This window comes from Podarcis gaigeae (genome assembly GCF_964106915.1).
Source record: "Podarcis gaigeae genome assembly, chromosome: 7".
Classification (NCBI taxonomy): Eukaryota; Metazoa; Chordata; class Lepidosauria; order Squamata; family Lacertidae; genus Podarcis; species Podarcis gaigeae.
In genome coordinates, this window is record NC_139683.1 from 2,106,366 (window position 1) to 2,123,577 (window position 17,212).

At 40.6% G+C, this 17,212-nt stretch overlaps 1 protein-coding gene and 2 long non-coding RNA genes across 3 annotated transcripts; 2 read left to right on the forward strand and 1 right to left on the reverse strand.

The window, feature by feature from the left end:
- Nucleotides 1-848: 848 nt before the first annotated feature.
- LOC310849319 lies at nucleotides 849-4,653 on the reverse strand. The gene is made up of 2 exons (XR_014566850.1): nucleotides 4,599-4,653; nucleotides 849-1,181 (listed from the first exon to the last, which is right to left on the reverse strand). It is a non-coding gene; the product is annotated as an uncharacterized lncRNA (long non-coding RNA).
- A 1,400-nt stretch (nucleotides 4,654-6,053) lies between these two features.
- On the forward strand, nucleotides 6,054-6,735 carry LOC310849334. Its single transcript, XR_014566869.1, has 3 exons — nucleotides 6,054-6,301; nucleotides 6,462-6,489; nucleotides 6,668-6,735. It is a non-coding gene; the product is annotated as an uncharacterized lncRNA (long non-coding RNA).
- A 123-nt stretch (nucleotides 6,736-6,858) lies between these two features.
- Nucleotides 6,859-16,441, forward strand: ENPP4 (ectonucleotide pyrophosphatase/phosphodiesterase 4). Its single transcript, XM_083749273.1, has 5 exons — nucleotides 6,859-6,993; nucleotides 9,215-9,290; nucleotides 10,675-11,538; nucleotides 12,624-12,794; nucleotides 13,928-16,441. The coding sequence occupies exons 3-5, from the start codon at nucleotides 10,716-10,718 to the stop codon at nucleotides 14,290-14,292; spliced, it is 1,359 nt and encodes a 452-aa protein (XP_083605399.1). The 5' UTR covers nucleotides 6,859-6,993; nucleotides 9,215-9,290; nucleotides 10,675-10,715; the 3' UTR covers nucleotides 14,293-16,441.
- Nucleotides 16,442-17,212: the final 771 nt, after the last annotated feature.

Consider the following 17,212-nt stretch of genomic DNA (forward strand, 5'->3'; position numbering starts at 1 on the left):
AGAATGTAGGGACACTTAAAAGAGTTTTACCATAGTTCATTCTTATTTAGGGATTAAAGGATCTTTCACTTTCGGTTTTCTTAGTTTCTCATTTTCCAATTTTAAATTCACTTCTCCACATTGCTACAGAAATATGTGAATATCTTGACTCTCTTTTTTGTTACAATTTTTTCTTTTGTATTTGGTTGTATGTTTGTTATGTGTATAACCTTAATAAAAATGTATTTGGAAAAAAAAAGAAATATGTGAATTTTAAATCCTGATGAAAATTGGCGTTTTAGTGCAAATTTCTCCTAATAAGCACATTTTTGTATGCAGCTTTGCATCTGAACTTGCTGGCATCCGTCTGTCTTGGAAGTAACAAACGTACGATTTTGGCAAGCAGTTTCCCCTAACTTAATGCATTTTTGTATGTTATTCTGATTAATATATTGTCATGTACAATTTCCAAGAATATATGCATTTTGGAAAATGCTATGTATTTGGAGACCTCCGTCACAAAATTTGGATAAGTGTGAATTTTGAAGGATGGCTGTGCTTTGGTTCTCATATGTTTTTCCTGGAAAGTGCAAATGTTGTAATTTGTTTTAAAATGCAAACTGAATCAAATTTGTTCCCCAGCCTCATTCTTATTTATGTCCCACCTTTTCCCCAAGTAGCTCAATATTGTCTGTCTCCTCCCCCCCCCCCCCACAACCTTGTGAGGTTGAGAGATAGTGTTCCAAACAATGTCACCAAGCAAGTGGGAATTTGACTCCAGTTCTTCCCAGTCCTAGTTTGGGTTTGTAACCACTATGCTACATGGCCTCTCACAGATTTGTAAGAAATGGAAGCATAGGGAACAGAACGGACTCTCAAAATTTTAAAGTTGTCATTCCCTGATAGAGACAATTACACTGTCAGGTTGTCTGCTACCTGATGAAATTGAATTTTTCCCGTTAAGGTCACCTGTGAATTTGGGAACACCAAGCAATCAAAAATACTTCCCCCACCAAAGCGCAAGAACCAGACAAGAGGCAGTTCAGTAAAACTAATCAGGAGCATTGTGAGGAAAGATGCTGTGCGAGGAGGAAATTGCCTTGATGCCGGCGGTTCTTCTGTTCCTTGGAGGCTGAAAATAATCAGGGAAGTTCAGCAGCCAGCTTTGCTTTCAAAATCTTTCAGGGGGATTGGAGATTAGCCTGGCGAAATGAAAATAGACTTGCAAGCAAGCAGCTCCAGCATGTACGTAGTTCCCATTCCCTTCTCTCTGGAGCAGCCTTTGCCAACTTGGTGCCCTCCAGGTGTTTGGCAAAACAGCTCAACTCTCATCAGCCCCATCCAGTGCAGCTCTCAATTTACCTCTGCCTCACCTATCCTCTTGAAGCCCCCTGGGGAAGGCGTTGAGTCTCTAGCACACTGCAGGTGCTAAATCAGGAATGATTTATAAATTCATAAATGAGGAACAGTAGGCCTCCATATGTTGCTGGACTACAACTGTTGGCCATTCAGGATCGGGGCTGATAGGAGCTGGACCCCACTACCTGGAGGGTAACAGGTTCCCTCCCTTTCATTTTTAAAAAATATGTTTATTGCTTTATTAAAAAAGAAAAATTATAATCAACCAAAAAGAACCAAAGATTACTACGATTTACAAAGGATAAATTAAATTCTTACAACATAACTTCCACTGTGACTTCCAGTCACCCCAATAAGGGTCCTGGTTTTCTTTTATGTAACCCGCTTTTCATTATCTCTTCAAACTTTGCCCAAGTTTTATTTTTGCAAAGTTTTCTATGTTCATACAGGAATCAGTCTAAGCCTGCCAGAGGATTAACATTTTTACAATGCTCTTCAATATATTTTCTATAAATGCCCCACTCTCTAATAAAAGTTTGTTCTGTATTGTCTCTAATTCTTCCTGTCATTCTTGCTAGTTCTGTATGTTCCAATAATTTTGCCTGCCAGTCCAATTTAGTCGGGGTAGTTTCTCCTTTCCATTTTTTGCTATTAAAATTTTTGCTGCAACTGTTGCGTACATAAAGACCTTCCTCATATTTTTAGGAATGTCTGTACCAATTATACCCAATAGAAAGGCTTCAAACTTTTTTACTAAGGAGATTTTAAACATGTTTCATATTTGATTCCTTAGATTTCTCTTTCCATATTTCTATAATGTATGAAAATTCTTTCCCGTAGCTGATGCTGTATCCAATATTCTTTATTTAGGGGTCCTATCAAATATCATATTTCTGGTGTTCTTTCTTTCGAAGTACTCCCCAGATGCATCAACAGTTAAATTATTATTAATAAAATATTTTCCCCCCATAGCATTTTAAAATCCTGTTGATTAACTCAGTGATTTTGCTGGTGGGACAGAACATTGGTGAGTGAGAGTAGGGGGCATATTTTCATTTTCTACTGAGTACTTAGTACTTATCCTAATTATATGCCTTTCATTCCTATTTTATCTTTAAATGTAAAATAGCGAATAAGTAAATGAAAATCATTTTAAAAATGAAAGCAGATTGCTGTGCTTTGTGCAACTGCTCCCCCCTCCCCCAGCTAAAACAAATCCTTATGAATCAGTGCCCTGTGCACACTAACCTAGGAGAAAAGCTCAAATTGTTGTTGTTGTTGTTATTATTAATTATTATTATTATTATTAATGTGTCCAGAGGAGGGCAACCAAAATGGTCAAAGGCCTGGAAACGATGCCTTATGAGGAACGGCTAAGGGAGCTGGGCATGTTTAGCCTGGAGAAGAGGAGGGTAAGGGGTGATATGATAGCCATGTTCAAATATATAAAAGGAAGTCACATAGAGGAGGGAGAAAGGTTGTTTTCTGCTGCTCCAGAGAAGCGGACACGGAGCAATGGATCCAAACTACAAGAAAGAAGATTCCACCTAAACATTAGGAAGAACTTCCTGACAGTCAGAGCTGTTCGACAGTGGAATTTGCTGCCAAGGAGTGTGGTGGAGTCTCCTTCTTTGGAGGTCTTTAAGCAGAGGCTTGACAACCATATGTCAGGAGTGCTCTGATGAGGTTTCCTGCTTGGCAGGGGGTTGGACTCGATGGCCCTTGTGGTCTCTTCCAACTCTAGGATTCTATGATTATCCTTTTTCCCCAGGGACTCAAGGCAGCTTACAGATAACATTTAGATAAAACAAGAGACAGCTAAACATTTAGATGAAACAATAATATATGTGTGTGTATACCTATTAAAATATATCTATTAAAATATATAAATATTTACAGTAAAAACATTACAAATCACAGCCCCATCCCTTCCCATCAAATGAATGCAAGTGGGATTTTTGCATCTAAAACACATAGTATGTACAGTAATCAGGGCAGACTCTGACAGACTGAAGCCTTGGAGCTGTACTAATGTGCACAGCCCTCGAGAGTATGAAGATGCATCACTCCGCTTGATCCGGAGGCTGCATTTAGTGTAGGATGCTGCAGCCCAATTGCTGACAGGAGTGGTTGCCCAACAGCTACCAGGCCAAATTCTTCTCCTCCCCCCCACTTTATTTTATAAATTCAAAAAGAAACATAACGTAGAATTTGCATTACAAGTTGATAGAAACAGTTGTTGCTTAGTTGTTTAGTCGTGTGCGCCTCTTCGTGACCCCCTGGACCAGAGCACACCAGGCCCTCCTGTCTTCCACTGCCTCCCGCAGTTTGGTCAAACTTATGCTGGTAGCTTCGAGAACACTGTCCCACCATCTCGTCCTCTGTCGTCCCCTTCTCCTTGTGCCCTCCATCTTGCCCAACATCAGGGTCTTTTCCAGGGAGTCTTCTCTTCTCATGAGGTGGCCAAAGTCTTGGAGCCTCAGCTTCAGGATCTGCCCTTCCAGTGAGCACTCAGGGCTGATTTCCTTCAGAATGGATGGGTTTGATCTTCTTGCAGTCCATGGGACTCTCAAGAGTCTCCTCCAGCACCAGAATTCAAAGGCATCCATTCTTCGGCTATCAGCCTTCTTGATGGTCCAGCTCTCACTTCCATACATCACTACGGACCTTTGTTGGCAAGGTGAGTCTCCTCCAGCACCAGAATTCAAAAGCATTAATTCTTTATGGTCCAGCTTTCACTTCCATACATCACTACTGGGAAAACCATAGCTTTGACTATACAGACCTTTGTCGGCAAGGTGATGTCTCTGCTTTTTAAGATGCTGTCTAGGTTTGTCATTGCTTTCCTCTCAAGAAGCAGGCGTCTCTTAATTTCGTGGCTGCTGTCACCATCTGCAATGATCATGGAGCCCAAGAAAGTAAAATCTCTCACTGCCTCCATTTCTTCCCCTTATATTGGCCAGGATGTGATGGGACCAGTGGCCATCAAAGGAAAAAACACTAATAATTTTCCAGTTAACTACAATATCAATCATCTTCCATTCTATTATTCTACATTTCATATCTTTATACGTTACTTCCTGTCTACACCCAATGTATTTTCCTTTCTAGAAAACTACTTGTACTAAAATAAATTTCGTAATTCAATTATGTTCATAATAAACGTAACGTCTTTTTCGCTTAAACCTTTTGTATTATTTTACTTCAAACATTGTATTGTTTACACAGAAATCATTCAAACACTGCCATAGTTGCCACACCTTGATTATAGTTCTGTAAATCAGGCAATCCAGGCGAGAACCTGGTTGTTCTGTGAGTGTTGGGCAGCACTTCTCCTCTGGAACTCCCTGCCTCATGATAGGCACCTTTTCGCTGCCTTCCTTTCAGCCCCCGCTTAAAAACATTTTCATTTGGGCAAAACTAGCCAGGTGCTTAAAAATGCTGGGGTGGGCTTTTTATAAATCTGTTTTAACTTTCCGTATGTTTTTAAAGCACCGTTGTAAAAAGAAAATAATAATAATAATAATAATTTTTTATTTATACCCCGCCCTCCCCAGCCAAGGCCGGGCTCAGAGCGGCTTACAAGCAATAATAAAAACAAGATGAATGATTACAACTTAAAAACAAAAATAAAATACAACATTAAAATAATGGAACATTAAAATATTAAAATGTAGCCTCATCGCAGGAGGAGGAAAAGGAAAAAGAGAGGGAGGGAGGGAATCAAACTGGCTCCAAGCCAAAGGCCAGGCGGAACAACTCTGTCTTACAGGCCCTGCAGAAAGAAATCAGATCCCGCAGGGCCCTGGTCTCATGAGGCAGAGCATTCCACCAGGCCGGAGCCAGAGTTGAAAACGCCCTGGCTCTGGTCGAAGCCAATCTAACTTCCTTAGGGCCTGGGACCACTGTTATTTATGGACCTTGAGGCTCTCCGTGGGGCATACCAGGAGAGGCAGTCCCGTAGGTACGAGGGTCCTAGGCCGTGAAGGGCTTTAAAGGTCAAAACCAGCACCTTAAATCTGACCCTGTACTCCACCGGGAGCCAGTGCAGCTTGAAAAGCACTGGGTGAATATGCTCCCATGGCAGAGACCCCGTCAGGAGCCTCGCTGCAGCATTCTGCACCCGCTGGAGTTTCTGGGACAGCTTCAAGGGCAGCCCCGCATAGAGCGAATTACAGTAGTCAAGCCTGGAGATGACCGTCGCATGGATCACTGTGGCCAGGTCGGGGCGGGAAAGGTAAGAAAAGAAAAATAACCAAATTTATTGTTTTGTCCTTTTTTTGCAAACTGCTTTGAGGTAGATTTTTTAAAAACAAACAAACTTTTTTTTAATAAACAAGGTAAAAATTAAATTGAATTTTATGAGAGAAATAAATAAAACAAAGCAAAAAAAGGAGCCAAAATTTCATACCAGAGAGAGCTCAGGTAGGTTTGAGGTAGGTTTTTTTAAAAACACCACGACCACTTTGGTTAATTTTTATCTTTAAAAATAATAATAATAATCAAGTGGTCTCTTGAACCTAGCTGTTAACTTTTCCCTTTTCTTGTGAGGAATCCTATTCGGAATAAGGGATTTCCCTTCAAAAAAGGGAAAAGTTGACAGCTATGCTCTTGAATTTTATGAGGTCAATAAATAAAACAAAGCAAAAAAAAAAAAGCAGCCAAAATTTAATATTGGCGAGAGCTCAGATAGGTTTCAGGTATGCTTTAAAAAAAAAAACACCACCACCACTTTGGTTAATTTTTATCTTTAAAAATAAACTAATATCAAGTGGTCTCTTGAATTTTATGAGGTAAATAAATAAAATAAACAAAAAAAAAAAGCCAAGATTTGAGACCGGCAAGCGAGAGCTCAGGTAGTTTTGAGGTACCGGTAGGTTTTTTAAAAAACACCACCACCACTTTGGTTAATTTTTATCTTAAAAATATATATATAATCCAGTGGTCTCTTGAATTTTATGAGGTAAATAAATAAAACAAAGCAAAAAAAAGAGAGCCAAAATTTGAGACCGGCAAACGAGAGCTCAGGTAGGTTTGAGGTTTTGGTTTTTTTTAAACACCACACCACTTTGGTTAATCTTTAAAAACCAAATCAAATCAAGTGGTCTCTTGAATTTTAAGAGGTAAATAAATAAAATAAACCAAAAAAAGGTTTTGAGACCGGCAAGCGAGAGCTCAGGTAGGTTTTTTTAAAAAGCACCACCACCACTTCGGTTAATTTTTTTTTAAAAAAAATTAAAAATAAAATTAATTTTTGTCTTTAAAAATAACAATAATCAAGTGGTCTCTTGAATTTTATGAGGTAAATAAATAAAATAAACCAAAAAAGGAGCCAAAACTGTAGTCCAGCAAGCGAGCGCTAAGGAAGCCCCTCAGCTAACGGCCCCGCTCCCGGCCTGACGCACCTGTCAAGGAGGCTGACATGATGCTGATGGTATATATACCCACCCGCTGGGGCCAATGGGGATCCGGGGTCTGAGGGCGCGCCTGACCAATCAGAGGGCGGGCTCCCCCCCCCCTCTTCTCCGAAGGTTCCGGGCCGTTAATGGCCGTTGGTCCAGGTGACGGCGGGCGGCGGCCAGTGCGCAGGCGCAGCCGACTCCTGCGCCGCCGGCGACGCCTGAGGAGGAAGATGGAGGAGGAAGGAAAGTTGAGGTAAAGCGGCGGGGAGAGCGCGCTTATTTCGGGCTGCGGGCGGGCGCCGTCGGCCGAGGGGCGCCTTCCCTGCCCCACGGGTGGTGGGTTTGAGGGGGGCTGAGGCGACGCGAAGGTCGACGGCCGCCTCACGTTTTAAACGGCTGCCGGGCGGGTGGTGCTCCTCTCCAGAAGTGGCTGCAACTACGAAATACGGGGGGGGGGGAAAGAGATATTATTATTATTATTATTATTATTATTATTACTATTTATTTATTAGTGCTGGATTTACGTGTAAGCGAAACAATCTGTAGCTTTGGGCCCCACCTCTTGGGTGGCCCCCCAAAAAAATTTAATGGGGGGGGAAACTGTGTGTACATTTCCAAAATATAAGATAAAAAACCACACAAATAAAATAAAACCTACATACAGCAATAGTGTTTGGTGTTGGGTTCAGGTAGGTGGCTGTGTTGGACTGACAGTGGAAATATATATATATATATATATGCTTTCGTAGATTTTCACGGGTTTCTCGTAGGTTCTTGTCAGCTGGAAGGTTTCCTCCCCGTAGAGGTAAGATACACACACACAGACATACACACACGGATTCAGGTAGGTGGCCGTGTTAGACTGACGCAGTGGAAATACACACACACACACACACACACACACACACACACACAATGTGTGTGTATGTATATATATATATATGTATATATATATAAAAAGAGCTGAGTGGGGTGTGCTTGTGTAATCTCACTGTATACAAGTTGTACAAGTGACAATAAAGTATTTATATAAATGTCCAGTAGCACCTTAGAGACCAACTAAGCTTGTTCTTGGTATAAACTTTCGTGTGCATGCACAGTTCTTCAGATACACTGAAGCAGAAGTCGCCAGACCCTTGTATAACTGTTTGGTGTTGTGTAGGCTCCTATAATAAATAATAAAAATAATAAATTTTTATTTATACCCCGCCCTCCCCAGCCAAGACCGGGCTCAGGGGCAGCTAACAACCAATAATAAAAACAAGTTGATTAAAATACAATTTTAAAGATTAAGATACAACATTAAAACATTAGGATGCAGCCTCGGACAGGAGGAGAAAGGAAAAAGAAAGAGATGTATGATGTAAGTAATGTGCCTCCGATCATTTTAAGTTAGAGCTTAATAATGATTTCACTATTAATATGTTATACTACTTGTTAATTGTATTTCAGTTCAACAGTTACCTTGATAAAATACATATTTTGTTATGTGCAAATGGCTTTAGATACCTGTTAGGTCCATAAATCACCATATAGCATATATTCAACACAAAAAAGTGACAATTTGTTGTTGACAAAGGACAGCTGGACATATAAAGGGCTCCATTACGTTCAGTAGCTTAGGGCTTCATCAAACCTAAATCCGGCCCTGATTATTATTATTCTTGTTTATTTTTTTATTTTGCAAGCTGCTTTATCTTACCCAAAGCAACTTGCAACCCAAAGGTTAATTGCTTTGAGGGTTTTGGTTTTGTTTCTTTTTGCTTTCGTTTCAACAGCCAAGCTCTCTTTAATTGCTATGGAATAAATAAAGGAGTGGGGTGGCAGCCCTGTGGTTGTGGGGCAGTTGGCTCTGGACTCAAGATGCTGCCCAGGGTGTGTAGAAGGGGGGTAGTAAGTGCTGTTTAAGAACAGGGTTTGGGCTTTCAGTATTTTCTGTGATGACCTTGAGAACACAGGTGTCCCCTTGCACAGGGTTAAACGGGCAGAGAGGAAACTCCATGGGCCTTAAAGAAATCTCTTTTGAAATAAAGTGGGCTTGAAGAGTTCCAGTGCAGAAAGATTGGGCAATTTAATATAAGCAATTGTATGAGTTGTGTTATTTTGTATTAGATGTTGCTGTTACTTTATTAGCTGTTATTTTTTGTGGTTTTGGTTTTGGTAGTTGTATTATAAATTGTGGTAACCTGCCCTGGGACCTTAGGGTGAAGGGTGGGTAAAATAATAAAATACTTTGTAGTAGGCTATTGATTTGTAATGGAGAGCAAAATTAATAATAACTCTTCTATGGACCAGAAATGTTTGCTAAGTAGGAACCTGAGAGTTCTGTAATTGGCTTTCTTTAGCTGTCTTATTTGCTGAAATTTTTCCTGTGCAAACAACTAAATTCTAAAAGGTACCTTAAAAATATATATTTTAAAAGTCTATCTCTAATGTAGGTTTTTGTTTTCTTTTTAATTTTTATTTACACAAAGGTTTTTCCCAATGAGTTGCTCTGAGTGTTGGAGAAAATATTGAACATAGTGACTTGGGCTAGGAATCTTAAATGAGGTAAGCTTCACTGAGAAATTATTTAACTGTGTTCAAGTTATGTTTATCCTGTGAACCACCCTGAGATCTTGTGATGAAGGGCACTATATAATGATAATGATAATGATGATAATAATGATAATAATAATAATAATAATAATAATATATAATAATAAATACAGGGAGGGCTGCGGTTCAGTCTGCTTTGTATGCAAAAGGGCAGTTGATGGCATCTTCAGGGTCTAAAACCCCAAAGAATCATTGCCAATATGGACAATATTGAGCTTAGATGGAACACTGATCTGGTTCGGTATAAGGTAGCTTTCTGTGTTCCTAAATGAATACAAATTATTTAACTTAGGTTATGTTAACTTATGTTACTTATGCAAGATTTATATAGCAGAAATTATCGTATATAACAAGGTGGCATACAGCAATACAGTGGTACCTCGGGTTACATATGCTTCAGGTTACATACGCTTCAGGTTACAGACTTCACTAACCCAGAAATATTACCTCGGGTTAAGAACTTTGCTTCAGGATGAGAACAGAAATCGTGCAGCAGTGGCGCAGCAGCAGCAGGAGGCCCCATTAGCTAAAGTGGTGCTTCAGGTTAAGAACAGACCTCCAGAACGAATTAAGTTCTTAACTCAAGGTACCACTCTATATGCAATAAAATATCATTAAAACAGTATAAAACAAGCACTAAAATGATTAAATTTGACTTGTTGAATAAGTCTTCATGAGAAATTAGACCCCCACCATCAATGGTGTCTACCAAATTTCTGTTGGAAGAGTTCCACAGCATGAGACCAGCTACAGATATTTATTTGTAGTGCTGGGAATGAAGAACTAAGAGTATTGTTGTGGCATCAAATTTAAAACCAGGAAGTAGAACCTGGTCTAGCTGTTTAGTAAGTTGTACAGGCAAATAGAGAACCACAGGAATAAGATTGGGGGCGGATAATTAAATGCATAAAATGAAGTATCATACTAGGTGCTGAGCTTTTTCTAAATTGTCATTTCTAAGTAATACAAATCAAACAGTATTTTTAATTTTCTAGCATAGTAAGAAATTGTTGCTATGGACAAGCTCCATGGGATGGGACTTGAATGCACTGTGTTACAGAGGTCCAGTCATCTCTATGTGTCTGAGATCAGACAGTAGCATTGGGAGAGTGATTTTTGTGCCCCTACCAGTTATGGTGCGAAGGTACAACAGGGTGCTATTTTATCCCTGGGGGATAAAATTTATGATGGGGATTTTAGACAATAGTTGCCTTGAATAGAATATAAACTGGGTTTTGTAGGAACTTTAATTGAGATGGAGTAATTTAGATTACTTTAAATTACATCTATTTTGAACTGATGTTCTTAGTGACACTTTCTAATTACTTTCTTCTAGGTCTATCTTCCACATCCTTGTGTTTTGAAACCTTTTCCACAATGCATTTAATACTGGTATTCTTCTTTTATGGAATCATTTGTTGCTCTGGTAGTCATTCTGCTTACGCACCAATGCCCAGATTACTACTGGTTTCTTTTGATGGCTTCAGGGCTGATTATCTGAAGAAATATGAATTTCCACATCTCCAGGATTTTATTAAGGATGGTGTTTTAGTGGAAGACATTACCAATGCTTTCATCACAAAAACCTTCCCAAATCATTACAGTATAGTCACAGGGCTGTATGAGGAAAGCCATGGTATTGTGGCAAATGAAATGTTTGATGCTGCTACCAATAAAACATTTTCACAATTCAATGACAAAGACCCATTTTGGTGGAATGAGGCAGTTCCTATTTGGGTGACCAACCAGTTGCAGGAAAACAGAACAAGTGCTTCTGCAATGTGGCCTGGCACAGATGTAAAAATTCACAATACTACCCCTCATTTTTTTATGAAATACGATTCTGCAATAGGTTTCAATGAACGGGTGGAAAACATCATTGCTTGGCTGAACAGTTCTAACCCCCTAGTCAGTTTTGCTACTCTTTATTGGGAAGAACCAGATGCAAGCGGGCACAAGTATGGGCCAGAAGATACGAAAAACATGATTGGAGTATTAAAAGAAGTGGATAACTTGGTTGGCTTGCTTGTTGAGAAGCTAAAGGCTTCCAAATTGTGGGAGGAAATTAATGTTATAATTACAAGTGATCATGGCATGGCACAGTGTTCCCCGGACAGGCTGATTAAACTGGATGACTGCATTGACCGTAATAGCTACACTCTAGTAGACAAGAGCCCAGTTGCTGCAATACTGCCAAAAAGTAAGTATGTTCTTAATATACGTTGATGTTGTTTTTAAAAAGCATAATTTTGATGTTTTAACATGAGACTTAAGACCAAAGCATTCAAGATATGAGAGATTAGAGATCAAATCTCTGAACTTGAAAAACATGTCCAGCAAGATTTTGATTTTGGTGAGTGAAGCTGTGTTGTTTGGCGGCTTCTGTTTTCCTGGGGGATTGATGGGGGTGGGGTGGGGGGTCAGAGGGTGCTAAGCATCTATATCATAGCTCTTCAAAGAAGAGAGTAGGACAACTTTATAGTGCCATCTGTTGTTGCACTTCTAATATAGCAAATGTGTTTTTGGTAACATTGGGAACTTTTGAAATGACCTGTTTTCTAATATAGCTGTTGTTGCATAAGCCCTCCTTTGGGTGTGGTGCTGGTGGTTGCATGCACACACACAAGTGGTGAGGGGTGTGCAGCACCCCACCCCTTGCACCACAGTGTCCATCAGCTTACATAGGTGGGGAACCTCCTATGGAAACTCCCTGCACATTTTAATCCCCTATACTATGGGGGAGATTCCAAGGCTTCCCAGTTTAGACTTCACCTTCCAACTTGTGGAGATGATAGACATAGCGGTGGTGTGGAGTAGAGCTTAGTATGCTCATCTCTGCCCGTCCAAAGCAATCACACATGAGTAGCATGCCTGCGTAGGGTAGTGGCTGACAATATAACGTACTAACATTAAAGGCTAATGTTAAGTTCAATAAGTTATAGAACCTGGGAGACCAGGGTTCAAATTCCTACTCGGTTATGAAGCTCACTGGGTGCCCTTGGGTCAGCTGTTGTAGCCTAATCGACCTCACAGGCTTGTTGTGAGGGTAAAATGGGGAGCATATGCCACCTCAAGCTTTCTGGAGGAAAGGTGGGCTGTAAATATACTACTTAAATATACATTAAGGCCCAGAGCAAATGACTAGGCCAGATAAGTATTGCAGTAGGATTAAACATGGGATCCGCATTGAACTTGCAGCTTGGATGAGGGTGGGGAATGCACTTCAAATGGTAAATGTTCAGGCTTTACAAAAGATAATAGAGTTCCTTGCTTTATACTTTTCAGATGAAACATATGTATATAGCAAAATGAAAAATTGCAGCGATCACATGAAGATTTATCTTAAAGAAGAGATTCCAGACCATTACCACTACCATCACAATGAGCGCATTCAGCCCATAATTTTGGTTGCTGATGAAGGCTGGACGATTGTACAGAATGAGTCTCTTTCAAGGTGTAAGTGTATTCCTTTTGGATGTTTTCTCTTGGCCTGATTTGGAGCAAGTTACTCCCTTTCATGTGGAAGGTACATAGTCATGCAGAGTGCAAAAGCATCCCCACCTAAACATTGGAGCTGCCTAGAAACACCTGCAGTCATGAAAGCTGAGTTTCATTGCCAAGGCATGCAGCAAATATCAGTGCCGCTTATCACACCTTAGTTCAGACTAACACTGGTGGTTCCAAAGTCACCTTCTGGCTTCCGAAACACAGACTGTATACATAGTACAACTTTAAAGCACACTTGAAACATTTCCCTCAGATAATTCTGGACATTGTTGTTTACCCTTTAGAGTTGCAGTTCCCTGCAGCCCAACCCTTAACAAACTACAGTGCCAAGAATTCTTTGAGAGAAAGAATGCACTTTGAATGTGCTTTAAAGGTATAGTGTGTACACAGCCTCAGTGAGTCAGCTCAACTTTTATGTACATAAATGTTCAGCTAGCTCAGCCATGGCCACCAGGGTTAGAATGTACGTTACTGTCCCTGAGGGGTGGGGTTTACTGCCCTCGTAAAGTAACAGCTAGCAGTCCTCCTAGAAGGCTAGGGTAGTGACCCCCAAATAGTCTTAGTCATGCTGGGCACCTGTTGTTGTCAAATGGTTGGGATGATGGGAGCTATAATCCAGCATCATCTGTCAGGCAGCATGTTGGCTTTCCCAGCTACAGGGAGATAAAGGCATACACAGAACTAAACCTGCTCCCGGTGTTCCCAGTGTGTGGAATAACAAGCAGGGTTTACCTGCTTTCACCTGCAAAAACAAAGTAACTTTATTCCTGTGGTATATTTTTAGACATCTTGGTGAAGAATAAAGGTTATGCAGGTCTCACATGTAATTCAAAGGCATAGCTAACTCTATTACATAATATTTGGAAACTTGCATGGAGGATAACAATTTTAGTGGATGGTTGATTTGGAAAGTGCAATACCTTGTATTGTAGAATAGTATCATACCAATCTGTATTGGAGTGGGGGTGGGAATACTTGGAAGAACCTGCACTTTTATGGTTCCGGGATTATCTTTAGGGGGGGATATAACTGTTCAGGTTGAAGCTCAGCACATTAACAACTCTTGCATTCCCTTTTTCCAGTAGGAGACCATGGCTATGATAACTCCCTTCCAAGTATGCATCCATTTTTGGCAGCTCATGGGCCCGCTTTTCGCAAAGGTTACAGGCAAAATAGCATTTATACGGTTGATATTTATCCAATGATGTGTCACATCCTGGGCTTGATGCCTCAGCCCAATAATGGCACCTTGAGCCACGCCAAGTGCTTATTAGCTGACCAGTGGTGTATCAATGTCCCTGAGGCCATTGGAATAGTCATTGGTGTCTTCATTGTGCTAACGACACTTACGTGCCTTATAATAATCATGAAGAGCAGAACGGCTTCTGTGCATCCATTTTCCCGACTTCAGCTTCAGGAAGACGACGACGATCCCTTAATTGGATAATATACACTGATTTGTTTTGAAAACTGGATATGATACAAAACTTACACTGGATAACATCTTATGATGCACTTTAATAAATACCAACCCAGAAGACTGCAGAAGAACATTGCCTCACTGAAAAAGAAACTCTGAATACAGACCTGGTTTTGTAATGGAAAAGGCATTGCATCACTGTTAAACTTTCAGTTAATAAAGTATCTACTAGAGTAGTAAGATGAGGACTGTGAGATTTAAATGTTTGCAAATGATGCTGCTTTCAGGCATTTCTTATGTAACTCTGGAGATACCCTGGCAACTCCTGAAGTCTGGTGGGGGCAGGATCTGTTTCTGCTGGCTGATGGAGATGATTATTGCACTTTCTTGTATTCAGCACAATGCTGAAAGGGTAAATTATTTAAGTTAGAGGCAACTTAGCAACAGAAACCCTTAGTGCTATGTAAATCACATCAGTCCCTGTAAGCTAGAAATACCTTATTGGGAAAATGTGAATAAAAGCATTTTAAACGTTACTTCCTGCTCTGTGGATTGCAGGCACAGAGGGCTTTTTAGTTGCAAACATTTAGTTGAAGCAACATTTAAATATGCTGTGACTTATTTTATGTGTTTATGTGCATATGGTAACTTCAGAATTTTGGAAATAGGTATTTTTTAGTTTATTTTATGAACTTGCAAAACTGATAGTACTGTACTTTAAATTAGCAATCCTCCCTTCTAATAGACCAAAGCAGCTCCCAAGTTCTGCTTCTACTTTGTGGTTGCGTGTACCTCTGATTTCTGTCTCTGGACAAGATTAACAATTTTTTGTTACCTAAATATAGACTCAGGTAGTTGAAATTCCTTTCTGCTTTTAACCGAAGAGTATAATGTGCATACCTTGATTTGAGCTAAGAAGTTACTATGAATATTCAGGGTTGCTTTTTTTTTTTTTACTTCCTAGAATCATCCAACCTACATGCAGGCTATTTGTAATTTGGACAATGTACTATACAGTAGAATGTATGTCAGTCTGAAGATTAGAGGCTCAGGGAGAAATGACTACTCGGTGTACAAAGTGGCCATATGTTTAATCATTAGTATTTCAAGCATGGCTATAGATTTGTACAGACCCTTTGCTCATAGTTCCAGCAATGGGGTTAGAAGTCCTTTGGTTACACTCCAAAGTGACCAGTTATATTTCCATTTACTTTTTTGAGCTGCTGTAAGGAACAGAAACAAACCTACCGGTATGTAGTAGCAATAGTGGAAGGTGACATGCTTTCAGATTAAGAGTGTAAAAGTTGATGAAGATGCAGGTCCTGGCTTATGCTTTTCATTGCCTCTTTTCGATTAACACAGGCACCCTTGGGTAACCCTGCTTGAGCTTCTGACAAAAGCAGAGCTTGTGTGCAGAGAAATTAACTTCAGATTTGTGAGTGGTCTATAATCGTAGGAACGGTGGTTTGCTAAAGGTATTGGGAATTGTGGGGTAAACGGGGGTTACCAGGATTCTTTGGGGGAAGTATTGTGGCTTAAATGCACAGTGCGTGCAACCTTTGAAGTCCATCTTTACGTAGTATTATGGGGGAGGATCTTGTCTCTACTGCTGCTGGTGTTCTGTTTGATGCTCTTTGTGAGAAACAAGTCAAGATTATCAGAATAGTGTTGGGAGATGCAATGTAATACCATGACTCATAGGAAATGATGCTAAATGATTCCCCCCCCACACACATGTGGCTGTGCTGTACCAGCCTGATAATGCTTCAGTAGTTCCTGGGAGTTTTAACCCTTGCAATATAGCTACTTGAAAACTGGTAGCAATCAAAGTGAAAAAGCACACACATTCTTGCAAATCAATACTCTTGTTTAATATGCACCAGGTAAGAAAACAGTCTACCAAATAAAACAGCAATTATGAATGGTGATCCACTTCACAGGGCTGTGGAATACTGTTACTGAAAAGTTCTGTCTTTCCTGGAGATGTGTAGCTGGGTTACATGTCCAGGCAGGAAGGATAAACCCAAGCTGATGAAGTGGAAAAGCAGTACCAAATATGAGCTATATTTTGAATGTTAAAGGGGTGGTGCCTTAACTAGATATTTATGTTTGCATTACTTGGGGGTTTTATGGAAAAGCTTTGTCCTTATGAATTAAAAAAATGGTTCTGGTTTAACTTTTGGCTACAAGGCTCTGACTACTGTATATTCATTCTAGAATGTGTACCTGCAGAGGTAACCTCAATTTCTAACCAGCCCACCTTTTGGGTTTGTTCTTGTTTGCCCTCTTCCATGGCCAATGCAGGATTTAACCCAGTTCTACCCATTGGCTGATGTCACAAGTCATAAACTACTTAGAGTGGTACCTCGGGTTACGTACACTTCAGGTTACATATGCTTCAAGTTACAGACTCTACTAACCCAGAAATATTGCCTCAGGTTAAGAACTTTGCTTCAGGATGAGAACAGAAATCGTGCTTCGGCGGCAGCAGGAGGCCCCATTAGCTAAAGTGGTGCTTCAGGTTAAGAACAGTTTCAGGTTAAGTACGGACCTCCAGAACGAATTAAGTACTTAACCTGAGGTAAGGTAAAAGGTAAAGGTACCCCTGCCCATACGGGCCAGTCTTGACAGACTCTAGGGTTGTGAGCCCATCTCACTTAAGAGGCCGGGGGCCAGCGCTGTCCGAAGACACTTCCAGGTCACGTGGCCAGCGTGACAAAGCTGCATCTGGCGAGCCAGCGCAGCACACGGAAACGCCATTTACCTTCCCGCTGGTAAGCGGTCCCTATTTATCTACTTGCACCCGGGGGTGCTTTCAAACTGCTAGGTTGGCAGGCGCTGGGACCGAGCAACGGGAGCGCACCCCGCCGCAGGGATTCGAACCGCCGACCTTTCGATCGGCAAGCCCTAGGCGCTGAGGCTTTTACCCACAGCGCCACCTGTGTCC

Excerpts from the sequence above, each read along its gene's own strand:
- ENPP4 (XM_083749273.1), top strand. The coding sequence starts at position 10,716 with ATGCATTTAATACTGGTATTCTTCTTTTATGGAATCATTTGTTGCTCT. Across the intron at positions 11,539-12,623 it reads TGCTGCAATACTGCCAAAAA|ATGAAACATATGTATATAGC; the intron begins GTAAGTATGTTC and ends TATACTTTTCAG. Across the intron at positions 12,795-13,927 it reads GAATGAGTCTCTTTCAAGGT|TAGGAGACCATGGCTATGAT; the intron begins GTAAGTGTATTC and ends CCCTTTTTCCAG.